This window comes from Buceros rhinoceros, unplaced genomic scaffold, assembly GCF_000710305.1.
Source record: "Buceros rhinoceros silvestris isolate BGI_N320 unplaced genomic scaffold, ASM71030v1 scaffold20688, whole genome shotgun sequence".
NCBI lineage: Eukaryota > Metazoa > Chordata > Aves > Bucerotiformes > Bucerotidae > Buceros > Buceros rhinoceros.
The window spans coordinates 21733-36546 of NW_010427763.1; the positions used below are offsets into that span (position 1 = coordinate 21733).

Consider the following 14814-nt stretch of genomic DNA (forward strand, 5'->3'; position numbering starts at 1 on the left):
CGCTCTTCTAATCTTGGTCATTTTAATAATCCAACAAAACCAGCCTTAACGAAAATTAAAACTTAAAAGCTATCTCTTGTACAAAGAGAGGCTATTCTTAATTTGCATTGAAAAGAAGGAAGGTTACATAATTTGAAGAAAATTTAAATTGTTTCTGGACTTTATCTTACGGATTATATTTAAAGCGAAGTATGAATGCTGGAGCTTTTGTATACTATACAGTAGAATCGTAATTGAAGTACCATAGCATGTCACTTTCTGTGCCATTCAAACTGTGCATTTTAGAAGACCCATAACTGTTTCATATTGTTCTAACAATAGCAGCAATTTGTCTTCTCATCCTGAATCCCAGAAATCCTACTCAATTTCTCAGTGAAACAAAACAAAATATTATTCCCCAAATAATCCCATCCCTCAGTAACCTGAGCATGAAAGCAGTGGCTTCCAAAAACACACACACACAACATGTCTGCAAGACATGCTGGATTCTGTCAATTAAAAAGCTAACAGAAAAACCAGATGCAAAAACCAAAAGCAACAGATGTCTCAAAGTCAGAGTTTACTAGGAGTTTCTCAGCTATTGCTGTAAATAGGTTCAATACTTTTGTTTGGACTTTCACTCTAAAAGTCTTTTCACCACTTCTGGACTGCCACATAATGACAGTGCTAGAATTTTTCAGTGCAAAATTTCTAGATCAAAGCTGCAACAGAAAGGGGCCCCAAGTAACATATTTCTTTTTACTCTGGGTGAAAGACTTGCTTTTTTGCTTGCTTATAAGAAAACGCAACTGGAGCACCTACTTTAACCTGGATGGCAGTTAAGAGTAATCTTTTTACTTACCACCAGGACAAATCACTGTTAAAAAAAGCGTGCCACTTTTTTTTTTTCTCCAAAGAGACATCCTAGCTTCATCTGTTCATTCCCATCTTTTTCAAGCTGCAAAATACACTTTAGCTATACTGAGGAGGACTGTACCACACAAAAATGAGGTAAATAAATGTACAGTATGACTCTAAGTTACTTCTTGTTGATACATCACCCCTCTGCCTTTCAATCCATCCTGAGGCCTTATTACCGAATTTCTAACTATATTAAAGAGTTAGGATTAAAAAGGCTTTGGTTATAGGAACACTCTTCTCCAAATCCACAGTATTTTCTGCATGGTTTTCCCTGAAAAATTACCATGCAATTACGCAGATTTTTCTATAATTAATGTCAGATAACAAACTTCCAATATTTCTTAATCACAGGAACGCTTACTTCCTTCTGTCCAAAGTTACCCAAGCATTGATTTAAAAGCCTGCCTTGTCTCCACACTCATCCGTTTATTACATGATCTCTTGGCTAGTTTTCTGTTTTGTTTCCCCTGCAAAGGCAAGTAGCACTTAAATAACTCTTCTATGTACTTAAATAGAATGGTTCAAAAACAAGACCTAGCCTTTCAACTGTCCTTGGAACCAGGGAACGAAAGCTGGCAGCACAAAGTATTACAAAGAAGTTTTCTAAAACAGGTGCACACTTACTTTGTTTGAAAGCATGGTAGACATTCAGCAACGTCAAATGATCTCCATCTATGTGGGCAAACCTCATCTTGGCTTCATCTGCTGCTTTCTTTGCTTCCGTGGGGCGAACAAAACACTGTGGGACTAAACAAGGTTGGTATGGGCCCAACACAAACGCCCATATCGATGAGTCACGCATTCACAGATAGAGGAACAAGGCCTAGCTAGGTCAGTTCACAGAGCATAGGGCAGGGCAGGATGGCCTCCAACTGCATCTTGGACTGTTTACTACCTTGATTTGGTACATCAACACCTAACCACATCTGTAAGACAAGAGGGTTTCATAGCTACAGAGTACCTGATTATTTTAATAGAACTATACGTAGGCATTAAAATCTCTAGTCTGAAGGCCATCAAGATTGCCTATGTATAGTGGAAGGCTAAACAGATCTTAGTTCAAGACCCAGTGCTGATAGCTCTACCAGAAGCTAGTACCCCAGATAACAAAACATTTTAGTTGCAAATTTCTCAGAAAGCTGCTATGGACAGAGGAAAGATGATAGTTCTGAAACTGTACTGTCCTAGCACAGTCGAAACAAACATGAGTTTTATCACAAGTTCACTACTAGACAGAACACACTAGTAAAGCCAAGCCCTCCTCCAGATGGTATTGTTATCAGCACTGGTATACAGAAACATGTGAATGAACGTATTAATAAGTCTAGAGGTTGTGATGGTAGCGGTAGTGGTGGAAGGTTAAACCGTCCTTTGGTACTACTTAAAATAAAAATTAAAAAATTGTCATGTGATGACCTTTCTCTATCACTATATTCTCTTATATAAACCTGATTCAGTCTGACTTGAATCCAAAAATCATGTTTTAACATGCCCTTTCCAATTAAAGACTACCAAAGACCACAAATAGTATTGCTGCCAACTTAATTCATGGTCTGTCAACACTCTGATAAGTTTGAAATATCAACACTAATTCACACGATGTTGAAAGTAAGAGATCTTTGTTTTATTGAGATCTACAGGAGAAAAAAAAATCAGTTTGGTTTTAAGCAGATGTAATTTTTAAGAGTTCAAATTCCAATAAATTTTTTTCAGCTGTTTGGGACTACAATAGCCTTTCATAGTTGAAGCCCACCAATCTCATGAGAACGTGAGATTTTGCAACCCATCTGCCCCTAACAGATGAGGGCCTTTTTGTGGGGTATTATGTGATTTTACTTTATTTCGTTCTTAATTCCCATAAAAGCCCCACAACACTACATCCCAAAAATACACCATGTCCAATACTGGATGGAACTTAAGAAAAAAAAAAAAATACCCACTGCAACAATGAATCACGTGGTAAAAAAATCAAGGAAGATCAATGCACTAAAGCAGATGGAAATGCAGGTGCAAAATAAACACCCTGTATCTTAAGTCCTGCATTTGAAAACCGGTAATTCAAAGCATATTTTAATTTCAAACTCAGACTAATAAAAGCAAATTCCAAATTATTCTATCACTAGTTTAACTCATTGTTTTGAATAAGTAATAGCACTTTCTACCCATGAGGACACAAGAGCTTCTATAAAACCAAGTACAATCTTTTAATCTGCTATTTATTCAATGCTATTTTCTGCTGTTTCCTGGTACCTAGTTTTCCATTCAGTCCAAACTATTAATACATGAATTGCTATTCAGAGCCTGACGATCTTTATGCGGACATAAGGCATCGTAACATACAGTCATGTCGCTGGTTTAGAACACTGTTTACTTTGGGAATAGTCCTCACAAGCATTAGGACTGTGTTTTGTTTAAGATCAAAATTAGTTACACAACCCATATATTAACAGGTTCAATCAATTTATAAAAAAATACTTAAGACATTTACTGTGCCTTAAAACAAAAACAGTATCATGGCCTGGCAAAAGGTAAACAGAAAAAGGAGTAAGATAAATCAGCTGAAGAGAATAGAGAAAAATACTAGACTTACTGTTCTGTAGTAGAGATTGGGGGTAGAGGGAAGAAGGGAAGAGAAAGACAGGCACCAACCTACCACCACCTCCGCAATTAAGCCCACCATCTTATTAAAAAAAAATTACGATTCTGCCCTGCCCATCTGCTCTGAGTCTGAACAATCACAACTCTGCAACAAACATTTTAGCTTGTTCTTAAAAGCTTTCACGTAAGTATACTGTAAGACTAAACTGAAGCAACAGATTAGCCAAGGCATTTTTTTTTCTTTCTCTATTCAAGCAAGTTAAGCACATACATGTAACCAGTACCCCTGCGCTGTGAAGAGTGCAGTAAAATAGCACACCCAAAAGACACAAGAGTAGTTATCAGTAAGAACATCCCCATCTTCAGACTAAATCTTGCTATTCGTCCTATGACAGCTACCTAGAAAACTAAGTCAGTTCTAGATAACCGGGAAATGAAATGCAAGACATGCTTGAGAACATTTTCCTCTCATCAAGCTCTCTTGACAAGCAGCTCCGATCTGACGCAGTGCTATTCACATAACGCAGCAGCAAAGTACAGCTGTGCACACAAATTAATTCTTATAAATATATAACCTCCCTTGAAATTTCTTTCTTCCTTTTAAAAGAAATGATTGTTCTTCAGCTTTGTCAATGACTGAAAACATTTATCACTATTTCATGTACAAGCTTATGGTTTAATATAAATTACAGTGTAATCCTTTTGGAAATACTGAGATTTATCAAAGTGCAGAAGAATGTACAATACAAAATAAATTTCACTGCCTTAAAAACAGAGTGGCTGAGCTGACGTTTCTTGTCCTGACTATGAGCCTAAAAAGAAATTTCTGTTCCACTAGCCTGATTTTTTCCCCCTCTATCAACTCAAATATATACATTAACTAAAGTTAGGAGCAAGCTGTTTGAGCATCTTATGCATGTTAATTTCTTAATAACATTATTCACTAGCTTCAAGGTCTCTATGCAAACTCATAATGATTAAACCCCTATATAAAACTAGAATAATTTAATAAATTTTATTAGAAATGTATTTACACTGATAATGGTTTTCATGTGGAAAACTCAAATTTTCCCCAAACTGAGTATTTGCAGTTTGTTTAGTTTCTTTTTCCCTGCTATTACCTGACAACATGGCAGTAATAGATAGGACCTCATTAGAACAGTTGTAGTCACAACTTGCAATAACCATTTTAGCCAACTGTGGGTCCAATGGAAATTCAGCCATCATGGATCCCAACTCAGTCAAGTCTCCATCATCATTTAAAGCAGCCAGATAATTCAAAAGCTCTAATGCTCTCATCAGAGTTTCAGGAGCTGAAAGAAAAAAAATAAGGTAGGCACATTAAACAAACTGCTCTGAATAAGCAAAAGAAAAGGAAACACAAGACTATTACAAGCCATCGTAAGTTTTTTTTCCTCCATTCAACTGACTCCCAAACACAGAATTTTTACCAAATTCAGTTATATATTATACAGCCAAATACAAATTGGGGGAGGGGGGATAAAAAACATTGATTTATTCAGAAGAGCTCTTAACTGGATCAAAAGCTTTGAATATTTGAAGATAACTGCTTCTCAAAATTCAGACAGCAGTGGCATTGTGAAATATTCAGTATCACAGTAACATCACTTCCCCCTCAATGCACTGATGCGTTTTCCCTTGTTCCATATAAAATACGCAGTCCTAAAAGTCAGCCATGTCAACTTGCTCTTAATCCCGCATTCCTTGCGGCAAGTGTGTATTACACCCACAAACAAAAGGAAACCCAAAAGCCTTCTTCCTAAGCTATCATACATGCTGCAGAGCAAAAAATTCAACTGTTTTGTAGAGCTATTTAAAAGCTTAGAGATTATAAATGATATTTTTAATTTAGGTGGAAGACACAATCAAATTTGATGTATTTATATATGGCTGATCTATGCTTTTTATTAGCAATAACCCTGTTGTTTTTAAATCATATATGAACATTCAGCACTTAGGAGATGCACATTAATCTTACAGTTTGGGCCAAAACATTTTTTCAACTTTAAAAATGTTAGCCAATTTTATTTACATACGGTTGTTAACTGATGCACAATTAGAATGTGCAATCAAGGTGGTAAGTAAAAGACAAACAAACCACGCATCAAGTAATGGATTTTTTAATGCCCATAATTTTGTCTTATCCTCTGCAAGTAAGAGGCATTCAGTAGATTCCTTGGTTCCGTTAAAAGCTGTTATAGAGACAGAAACACAAGCAGCTTGCTTCGGCAAGACAGAGCACTAAATTTCAGGATAAACAAAAGGCATTACAGATTACAATAAAAACATGGAAGAATTTATGCAGTTGTGTTATTACACAAAACACTTACCAAAATAAAGATTTCAGAAGTCAAAACATAACACAGTAGACAAGATAAAACAGAAAGAGGTACCTGGAGGATCCATAAAATCAAAGTGCACCAAATCATCTATACCAAGCTTCTTGAGCTGCAATACTACAGATCCCAAGTTAGACCTCAAAATTTCAGGGTATGTGTTGTCCTAAGGGGAGAAGGGAAAAAACAAGAATATTCAGAACACTTGCTCTTCCAACCACTTAAACAAACAAGCATTCAAATTCTGATTTTGTTTGGTAGCATGGTACTCTTCTCCCTGTATCGATCAGATGCTCTTATATATAATATTAAAAAAAAAGGAATCTTACCTGCATTTCAGTTTTGTAAGCCTTCTCTGTATAAAGCCTGAAGCACTTGCCTGGTCTTGTACGACCAGCACGGCCAGCTCGCTGCTGAGCGGAAGCTTTACTAATCGCAGTCACCAAGAGAGACTCCACTCTGATTCGAGGATTGTATACCTATTGGAAAGTGGAATCAGAGTAGGAAAGAAGGAAAAGAATGAACACTGCTCCTAGATAAGACAACTATATAAAAAAAAGACTGCTTTAAACTTATTTTCAAACACAGCTTCTGACTAGGAAATCGCAAGTTGTATGTATCTGAGAGAAGAAAAAGTTGGCTACAAAAGCCTGTGGATCAGTGACAGAAAGCCTCACGTACAACTGCATAGAGGACAGCATTTACTTTTTATTCATTTGTTAACGAGTCCTGCCAGGTTCCCTGCCCTCCTTAAATTTGTTTATTTTTAGAGACATGTCCAATTTGTTCTATAGAATGCTAAACACACTCTCAATGCTCAAATAATTCCATGAAAAAAAGCTGTCTTGATACAACAGGAAGGTTGAATAATAACATTAGGCTTTTCTGATCTCTAGAACATTAAGGTTGAACGCAACTGTAAAAAACAGTCTGACGAAAAAGCAAGACTGTATTCCAGTCTGTACTGTCAGAGTACAAACTATATGCTGGAATGTACCGTAAAATTTCCATTGCAATCATACATAAACGGCAACTTTGCCAACTCATTAGGGTGCCTATTGTAAAAAAAAAAACAAAACACAAAAAACCCCAGCAGTCACTAGTTTCATTTGAAGATGTTCTCAGGTCCATAACATTCTCCTGGCATGAACAGATATAAAACATGTACAAAAACTTTCTTGCTTATGACAGAAGGTATTCTTCCAGTATAAGAGCCACTTATGAAAAAAACCTCATCCTAAATGGTGACTGAAACTTGTGCCTGGAGATGCATTGACTGTACTCACATTTTGCTCTATCTCCCATTTTGCACGAGTCTAAAAGAGTGACACGTACAACTATTAAAGGAAAAGTCTAAGAAACCAGATTATAAAGACACTTTAGATAGTGAAAAGAAAAATAAATGAAGAGATTTGTATTTTACTCCTTAGCTATTGCCTTTACTGTTGGAAAGCTACTTCAGTTCCTCTGAACATCCCATGATGTTCCAAGAAGCACAATACAATCTTGATAGCAACGTCCAGGGCTAAAATGGTATGTGATAAATACTGACAAGAAACAGTGCTACCCTAGGTATCACTTCTCTCTTCTCATTTTATTGCTGAAGTTTTCTATGCTAACATGACTTAAAAGGTGGCTTCTAGCTCCATTTTTATTTACTTTCTTGATTTTACTCGAGCATTCTCAAGCATAGACACACAGTATAAAACCATCCTTCCTAAGTATCTAGGAAATCCCTGGCCTAACCCTGAAAATCCTCACATTTCCATTTTCTGAAAACAAAATTCTTCTACACTGCATTGTTTTGGACAGCTCTAGATAACTGAAGTTTGCAGCTTAAGCACAAACATACCATAAAGTAAAAATGAAACCACCAAGGTCAAGATTTCAATTGGGAAAGACCTATCAGTGTTCACAAAGGGAAGAGCTACCTGAGCAAATTAGATTCCACTAACTTTCCCACTATAAAGAGAAAATGAAATTGTATTTACCTTCTGCTTTGCAAAGCCAGGATCAATCACAAACACAACACCATCTATTGTTAATGATGTCTCTGCAATATTAGTGGACACAACCACCTGTCGAAAAATAGAACAGTAAATATAACTCCTTTGTCCTGAAGGTGAGGAGTTCTACTTCTGTCTCTGCAACAAGAATATTCAGCAAACTTTCCTTCATCGGAGCTATGCTCCGACACTTTCACAGAACGATCTGAAATCAAGCAGATAAATTTCTATTGAAATTAGCAATTTTTGTCCACCATTTCTGCTCCCCTATATCTCTACTAGCAATATTACAACTTTCAGTTTTGAGAAAGAGAAGGGCAAATATTTTACTTACAAAACTGCTATTCAAATCCACATCCAGCTTGCTGTTACAAAAAAGTGCCTTATCTAAAAACATCACAGCATTTTCCGGATCTACTGACATACAGAAGCATCCATACCCAGAATCTTCAAATACCAGTTACAGAGCAGCCACAAAAGGTTTTGGTCCTGCTTTTAAGGCCCAGTTTCTATTAGGATACTTCAGTAACAGTAACTCCATACTGTCAGTACGTTTAGTCCACAAAGGCCCAGAAACTAAAGTTGTACTTGGATCGCACAGAATTTTCCAAAGGTAGAAGAAAAAAATCAGTTATTTACACAGTGGATTCTGTTGTATGTACAGATCTCATTTGTTAATGTCACATTGCTTAAAAACCATAACAAATGTAAAAATACTAGAAATTTAAGAAAAAACTTGAGGAAATCATGCCACGTATTTCAAGCCTAAATAAAAATACAAAGTTACTTGGAAATCAAACACATGAAAGTAGTGCTACACATAAAATAATACATTCTACCTAATTAGCTCTAACTGGAGTTTGGCAATTACTGAAATGGTGACATTAAAAATGTTTTTAAATACCAGATTAAGTTTGCTACACCAAAGAGTTTGAGAAATTAAACTAGTTACTTTGAATATTAAAATATGCATAGTACTATATATAAAAACAACAGTATCGCACATGTATTAACTAGTACTGCTTAAGAATCCTGTAACAGAAAACAGAAAGCAGTTTGGGAATAAGGGATAATATAGAAAAGGGGAGTAGAAAGGCTTCTCGTTAAGTCATTTTCATCTTCCTCCACAGTATAAATTAAATACTCTAACTGTACACTAGTAAAAGCATTTTTTTAATCTTTCATCTTCAGATTTCTTGCATAGGACATCTAAGACAACAAAAGAAGTGCTAAGTTACAAAGCTGTATCAGTACTAGCTGATCACTACTCCAAGATGCCACACAAATTTTAGTATCTTACTTTTCTTTCTTGAAGTTAAAGCTCAGAAGATACTTATTGAGATACTGCAAGCACTTAATAAAAGACCATTACAGCCTTTGAAATTATTCAGACCTCATGCTAGCTCTACTCAGCAGTTCTAAAAAACTAGGTTCAACTCCCACAGGGAGAGTGAAAGAAGACATTTTGTAAGATAGTAGAGACACAGCAGCACAGGGTTCTACTTTACATATCTTGATCATTAGGACTAACTGAAAGTAAAACATTTAAACAAATTTACAACACACACAGACACACTTTCACTCATTACTGTATCTGTTACGGAGATACAAACCAAAACACAGAAGCCAGAACATTTCAGCCAAAGCAGGCAAAGAAGAAAAATGGTCTTTTTTTAAAAAAACCAAAGCAAACAAAAACCCCATCAAAAAACCCCATCCAAAACCCGTAATAGCCTTATAGGTCTGAATCTGTTGCTTATGTATTTTGAGTCTGCTTTTGCCTACAGTTGATTCTTTCCAGCATGGCAATTTTTCTTGTAGTAAAATTGTTGCTACACAGAGTGCCTTCCTCTCAGACACTGAGAGATGGTACTGGCTTTGTCAGTTCAACATAAGAAAAACTCCACTGCACCTGTTATCCTCTTATCAAGAAAACCAGAAGCTATTTTGAAGTGCACAGTTTTAAACATGAATGAAAATTCAATAAAATACACAGCTATAGACCTGTTCATCACTAAAAAGCATTTTCATTCAATTAAGTCATTTGCTAATACAACCCTGTTGCAGCATCGGTTTCTTGATTTCAGACTGAATGCTTTCTGCAGTCAACTTCAACAGTAAAGAAGATCATTTCACTAAATTTATTTAGTGATTTATTCTTCCAGAACACTAGAAAATTGTCAGTAACATTATACATGCATTGTACTGCACAAAAACGCAAATCATCAAGGAACAAACCCTGCCCAGAGCATACAGTATGATTCGGCTTTGACCTTCAAAATCTCAACTCTGGGATCACTTCAGTTTCATAAAGCACTAGTTTAACTTGACGAAGCTCTATTAAGACTCCTTCCAAATGTTCCATTTTAGAGCAATATCCACATAGTTTCTAATGTGCTTTATGTGAGCATTCAGGAATTGAACTATTAATTTTATGATGAATATTCACTAGTGCCATTTAAAGTTTTTCAGTTTCTCAATCCATTTTGCCCAATGAAAGAACCTCAATTCCTCATTTACTACCACAGAAAACACGAACCTCTTCAACATACTTGTTTTAACTTGCACCTTTTCAGAAACTTTGAGAAACAGACAAAACCTGCCTGATAACGACCCCTGAAGAGATAAGTCCATTTTGTTTCCCAAAAAAACCTACGCCTCAGAATAATTACTTAGGCAAGAAATAAATCCCATCCCTCCACATAAATCATACAGTTATCAGATTCAGTATTTAATCTGATTTATCATGTTTCTCATAAGAAACTTAAATGAACTGCCACTTCCATTTGGTCAAATCAAATTGTTACTAGAACATTCTGGCCTTACAGACAGAAGTCAGAATTCTGAATCTGCACTGAGAAACAAATTCCAAGTTATCTAAGAATTTTAAGGTGACAAAATACTGGATTATTAAGGCTTCTAAAAAAAAAAAAGGGGGAATTCAGCTGCAACTCATTTAATTGCCACACAACTGAGTAGGTAGTTGCTGAACAGCATACTAAAAAACAGGGTATGGCTTACCTTTCTTCCTATTGCTCCGTTCTGTTTTTTTGGTGGGGGAGGTTCAAAAATCCTTTGCTGTTGCTGCGGTGGAAGAGTAGAATACAATGGAATGATTTTGATGTCACCAACTTCAGGGCCTAAATCATCAATTTCACGTTTTATCCTCTTGCAAGCTTCATCAATCTCCTGCAAAACAACCACACTGGTTAAGAGAACTCAATAAAAAAAGGCAGCGCATTTTATTTCAGAGTGTCTTAACGGCAACTGTATTAAGTCTACACCTGAAGAACAACTACAATAAGTTCTACTTTTAAAATAAAAATAATTTTTAAAAAGTCAATCAAGGTACTTACCAAATTTGCAATTTAATTTCCACAATACTTCAAGATGCCTCAGCTTTTATACTCTAATGAACAGCCTAATCTGCATTCAACAGCTTTTTTCTTTTAGTCATGTTTCCTAATTAATTCTCTACAAATTGTACTAAAATTGAAATCTCTCACCCTGGAATATTAAACTGCTCTTGTGACCTTTTCAATTTTCACAATCTAAAAGAAATTGATGTGCAAGATATTTAAAATAAGCCAATTAAGCTTTAATGTCACGTATCACTAATGCAATTATATGGAAGATTTGCTTCATTGTACCTAATGAGAACAAACACCTTTACAGTATAAACACGGATGTGCAAAACGAAACCTCTCAATCCAGTGTTTCAGATTTTACTTGAGAATTAACTGAATTCCCATTTAATCCTAGTGAAATACTCTGTGGATGAGAAAGATTTTTCATGCCTCTTTACCTTAGCATTTTCTACAGTATTTCCTAGCCTATTTTCTGACTAGCTTAGCACACGAAAAAATTTTACCACAGCCCAGTCACTTATGATTCCTTTTAATTTCAAAACAACTACATTTAAGTCAGTTAGGTGACCTGTAGTTATGACAAGAGTGATTGAAAATTAAAGTACACAGAAATGTAGGTTCATGAATAACACAACTAATTAACTTCAACTTAAAATTACCACAAAGCACTCAGTGGTATAACTAAGAGGCACTCTTAACCAACTACTGATACTCCAGGCTGAACCACTGATAGGAGAATGAAGTCATCACAACAAGAAGCAAAAGTAGGCAAAACCAAAACCAGCTAAAACATACAGAAAAAGAGAGGCCAGACCTCCTGGATCACAAACAATTCACTAGCCTGCAGCTGAAGTGACAGTAAGACCCTCAAGCAAATATATACGACAGGTGAACCTGAAGGCTCTGTATAATTACTGCTTTAAACTGTAATTTGAACACACAAAAGCAGACTCCTTTTTCAAAGCCATAAATTCAGATAGATCCTGGAACAAATCTGGGTCTTTTTCACTGGTTCTTGAAGAGAAGAAGTAGGTTTTCAGCACAGCTGTACTGAGTATGTTTTAAAGAAGCAAAGACAATACAATACTCATGTTCTGTATTGATCAGTATATATAATTCATGTAAGCATGGCAAAATTAAGGCTCTTCCTTTTTGACATCAAAGAGCCCTTTAATAGTAAGCCTAATGGTTTCTGGCATTATCTTGCCAATTTGTATGAACTGCAGATATTTACAAAAAACCTTTTACACAAGGGCATGCTTTGCCAAGAAATCCAACACACCCTTCATAAAAATTAAGAGGCATTCAAGAAACTGAGCTGGAATGCCCCCTACTGGTTTATTAACAGAGAATGAATTTCTTTACACAGGTGCTAATAACTGGTGTTCTGCTGATAAAGTTCAGTAACAGCCTCTCAGCAAAAAGAAAAATCCTAACTCAACTGACAGATCATACAAAGTAGCTCAGTAAATTAATACTTTAACAATGATGTTTATGTAAAATGACAATATGTTAAAAGTAACCAGTTGACTAACTTGGCAGTGACAATCCCTCTCAGATTTGCATCTATTTAAGATCTTGACAAACTTGATGCTCAGGCCTGTTAACCTGATTTTGTATTAAATATTTGTTTCTTTAAAAAAAAAATTCCTACAACACACACAACCACAAGCCAAACGCTAAAACAAAAACACAGCATAGACCTGATCTGAAGGTCACTACACTATTTCATGGTATTTGAGCAGATTACACAGCATAATTGGGAAAGCTCTGATGCTGGATAGGATGCTTAATCTTGAACAGTAATGACTAGAGACTCCAGGACAGTTTATACTTAAAAGATAGTACAATACAAGCAAGTGGTGATAAATGAAAACACTACGCTCCTCAGGCCTATGTGTTCACAGCCACCTATCATCTTTCAGAAGAGATAAAAGTGTTGTTTCTCCCTAGAGTTTCCCAGTGTAGTTTCAAAGTACCCCTAATCAGGACTTATTAAAATACTTCAGACACGACAAGTGCATATATAACCATTACTCTCCGCAGATTTGCAGAGCTAACTACAGTCCTCTCATCATAAACTGCTGAAAGAAGGATGCAACTCTAAGAGCCACTGTCACTCATTTAAAGACAGTAAAAGAGAATTCTTTACTACTGAATTGTTTTAATTAAAAAAGAAAAAACTATCCACAACCACCTTCCAACTCCAGGAGGCAACTAAAACTGGTATCCCAAAGTACACAATCTAGAAGGAATGAACATGTGTAGTAAGAACAGTTGGAAAGTATTAAGGATTCATTTAAGTGTTAAGATTCATTTGTATCACATGAAAAGATTTAAGTTTGGAGATACAAGAGATACAGTTAAAGGCACAATCCTAACTTTAATCCTTTGAAAACTGAGCAAGTGAAATTCAATAGTCCCAATTTACTCAAGTATGAAAGGCTTCTTAAAAAAAAAAAAACCACCACACACACCTAAATATTTGAACACCATCCTCTCCATATCCATTACAAAACCCCTTGAAGGGGGATTATTCCATCAACCCACAAGTAGGAGGGTTCTCTCTTCTTTGAGAAAAGTGAGAGAAGGTAGAGTGAACTTGCCTTGCATTTAGATTATGTCTGAAAAACTCCTCAGAGCCCTGACTACCTGAGGTAGCAGGTACCAGGGAACTGGAAGCAGGAACAGACACAGAATAAAAAGAGCCACAGTTAGGCCCATAACTGCCTAGTGCATCAGCACAAAGACCTCCTTTAATCAAAGAAGAAAGTAGGCTTAATACACAAAAAGTGTGAGACATAGGTAGTGCTGAAGTTACTAGACTAAACTTGATCCTAGTTCCTCACAGAACTGAAGACTCCTTTGGAGTATTGAGAAAGTTCTCAGTAAAACTGTTGCAAAAAAAAAAAAACCCTGTACCTGTAAAACTAAAACTGTACCTCCCTCAGTACACCATTCTAAAAAGAGCTGACTACCAGAAGGTTAAGTAGCAAACAGACCACGAAAAGAGGAAAGGTTACAAGCTAGCTAAAACACTCCCTGTATCTCAGGCTGCAAGCCCCATATTGAAACAACATTAGTTGTTTTTCACCACACAAAGCCATCAGGTGAAACTATACTGGGAAACTCTAGGAAGAGACATCAGAATTGTCCCAGACAGTCTGTTACATAAGTTTTCAAAAAATTCCTTCTTGATCCAATCAAAATGAACTGACAATATATGTACAATATCTGTAGTTCAGCTAAGTCTGACCTAAGTCTGTATGGGAATCAATGCTTAGCAGTGTCCTGTTCAGAAAACAAAGCTAGAACAGCATGCACAGTTTCCTTCTGACTTACGAGAGTAGTGCAGCCATCTATATTTTCATGTAACAGTAAGAAGGTTACTTATGCCCCCTGAATCTGACAGGATTTTTACTTCATCTTAACCCACTTTTCCAAAGAAAAGGCAGCCTGATGACTAGTGTCTAAAAAAAACCTTTGGATGCAGTAATTTTTATTCCTCTCACTGAAGCTGTGCTTCTGTGCAGCTAGAAATGCACAGATCTACCACTCCAGAGGGAAATACTGAGTCTGAAGCCT

General features: G+C 36.1%; 1 protein-coding gene across 1 annotated transcript in view; it reads right to left on the bottom strand.

Annotated features, from left to right (window-relative positions):
* Positions 1-14814, bottom strand: part of DHX15 (DEAH (Asp-Glu-Ala-His) box helicase 15) — a gene marked incomplete at its 5' end in the record, with an annotated part of 37638 nt that overhangs the window by 8582 nt on the left and 14242 nt on the right. Inside the window, 6 exons of the mRNA XM_010142047.1 lie at positions 1525-1647; positions 4620-4811; positions 5913-6021; positions 6185-6334; positions 7847-7933; positions 10883-11050. Of these exons, the coding sequence (XP_010140349.1) occupies positions 1525-1647; positions 4620-4811; positions 5913-6021; positions 6185-6334; positions 7847-7933; positions 10883-11050 (829 nt within the window). The remainder of the gene's footprint in view (positions 1-1524; positions 1648-4619; positions 4812-5912; positions 6022-6184; positions 6335-7846; positions 7934-10882; positions 11051-14814) is intronic.